Raw genomic sequence first — 1,652 nt, forward strand, 5'->3', positions numbered from 1 at the left:
TTATTTACCAGAGCCAAAGCAGTCCCTTTGAAACTTGAGTTTGTAAGTTATAAGTCAATTCCTTAATGAAACTCAGCACTAAATATATGAACTTAGGGATGATGAATACATTAATTTAATGAAAAAATGCTATTTATATATTTTTAGCCTATTTTTGCCAGTCTAATTTTTTATACACCCAAATAAGTGTTTATGGCACATACCTAATTCTAAGCAAAACTGAATTTATTATTAAAAACAAATTATTCAAATATCTAAAATATTACATTTTAATGATTCCTTGAATAGTCATTACAATATTAATTAAGTGAGTCTCATGAAAGAATACACGGTTTCATCTAATATCATATTCTAAACCATGTATATACCCAATCTCACCTTAGTCTCTATAAATACTCATCAATAATCTCTATATTAGTACCAACTTACAAGCAATTCTACCAACTTAACTAAACTCATTCTCTCCCATAAATGGCAACTAACAAAGATTCAAACCCATGGTCACCACTCCAAGCACCAAAAGAGCTAGCTCAAAAGCTTAGTCTTGATCCTCAAACCCTTTTACTAGCCTCATCAGATTTTGGCTTCATAGAGAATAAAACACCATTAGCAGTTTTTGAACCATCTTCTGAAAGTGATATCATAGACTTAATAAAGTACTCAAATTCTCTCCCAAACCCTTTCACTATAGCACCAAGAGGGCAAGGTCACTCAACACATGGACAAGGCTTGACAAATGATGGTGTTGTGCTGAATATGAATGGATTGGGTGATTTCAGAAATGGGTCTGAGATTGTAGTGTATGATGAATATGTTGATGTTGGTGCTGAACAACTTTGGATTGATGTGTTGCGTGCAACACTTAAGCATGGACTCACACCACTTTCTTGGACTGATTACATGTATTTATCAGTTGGTGGAACACTTTCTAATGCTGGAATCAATGGCACAAGCTTCAGATTCGGTCCTCAGATTTCCAATGTCCTTCAATTGGATGTTGTTACAGGTATGAGTTATCAGCAAAACAAAACGGAATTTTATTAGAAATGTTAGGGGATGAGAACAAGTGGTGTTTTATTCCACACAAGTTTAAGGAAAAGTTAACAATAATAATATAACCTAAAATATTTTGGAAAAGAGTAATTAAAAGTTATACACCTTACTTTCAGGAATGCTCCAAGAATTTAAATAGATTAACTTCATGATTTTGTTTAAAACATTTAATCTAAAAAACAATATTATTTCTAAACGGCTAGATATTCCATATAATTGTAAACTATACAAAGATATACATTTATTTTCTCGTTATTTAGTTCGATAAATTTAGTTTATAAACTAAATGGATTGAACTTAAACTAAAAATTGAGTTCGTTAAATAAACGATCCAAAAATAAGTCAAATATATTTCGATGAGCTTACTCAATTTTATATATATTTACAAATTTCCTAAATTTATACATTTAAATATAAAATAATATACAGACATATTTATCCATATTTCATAATTATTATACGCACATAAATTTTATATTAATATATGAATAAAATATATATTATATTTTTAAAATTAAAATTTTCATGTAAAAAGATTTAAAAGACTCATTTATCTTGTTATATCTGTGCATGTAGGATATATAATATATATATATATA

The 1,652-nt window shown here is 28.6% G+C and overlaps 1 protein-coding gene across 1 annotated transcript in view; it reads left to right on the forward strand.

The window, feature by feature from the left end:
- Positions 412-1,652, forward strand: part of LOC109328504 (cytokinin dehydrogenase 3-like) — a 4,917-nt gene continuing 3,676 nt past the window's right edge. Inside the window, exon 1 of the mRNA XM_019561998.1 lies at positions 412-1,006. Coding sequence (XP_019417543.1) covers positions 472-1,006 — 535 coding nt within the window. The 5' untranslated portion in view covers positions 412-471. The remainder of the gene's footprint in view (positions 1,007-1,652) is intronic.

This window comes from Lupinus angustifolius, chromosome LG15 (genome assembly GCF_001865875.1).
Source record: "Lupinus angustifolius cultivar Tanjil chromosome LG15, LupAngTanjil_v1.0, whole genome shotgun sequence".
Taxonomy (NCBI): domain Eukaryota; kingdom Viridiplantae; phylum Streptophyta; class Magnoliopsida; order Fabales; family Fabaceae; genus Lupinus; species Lupinus angustifolius.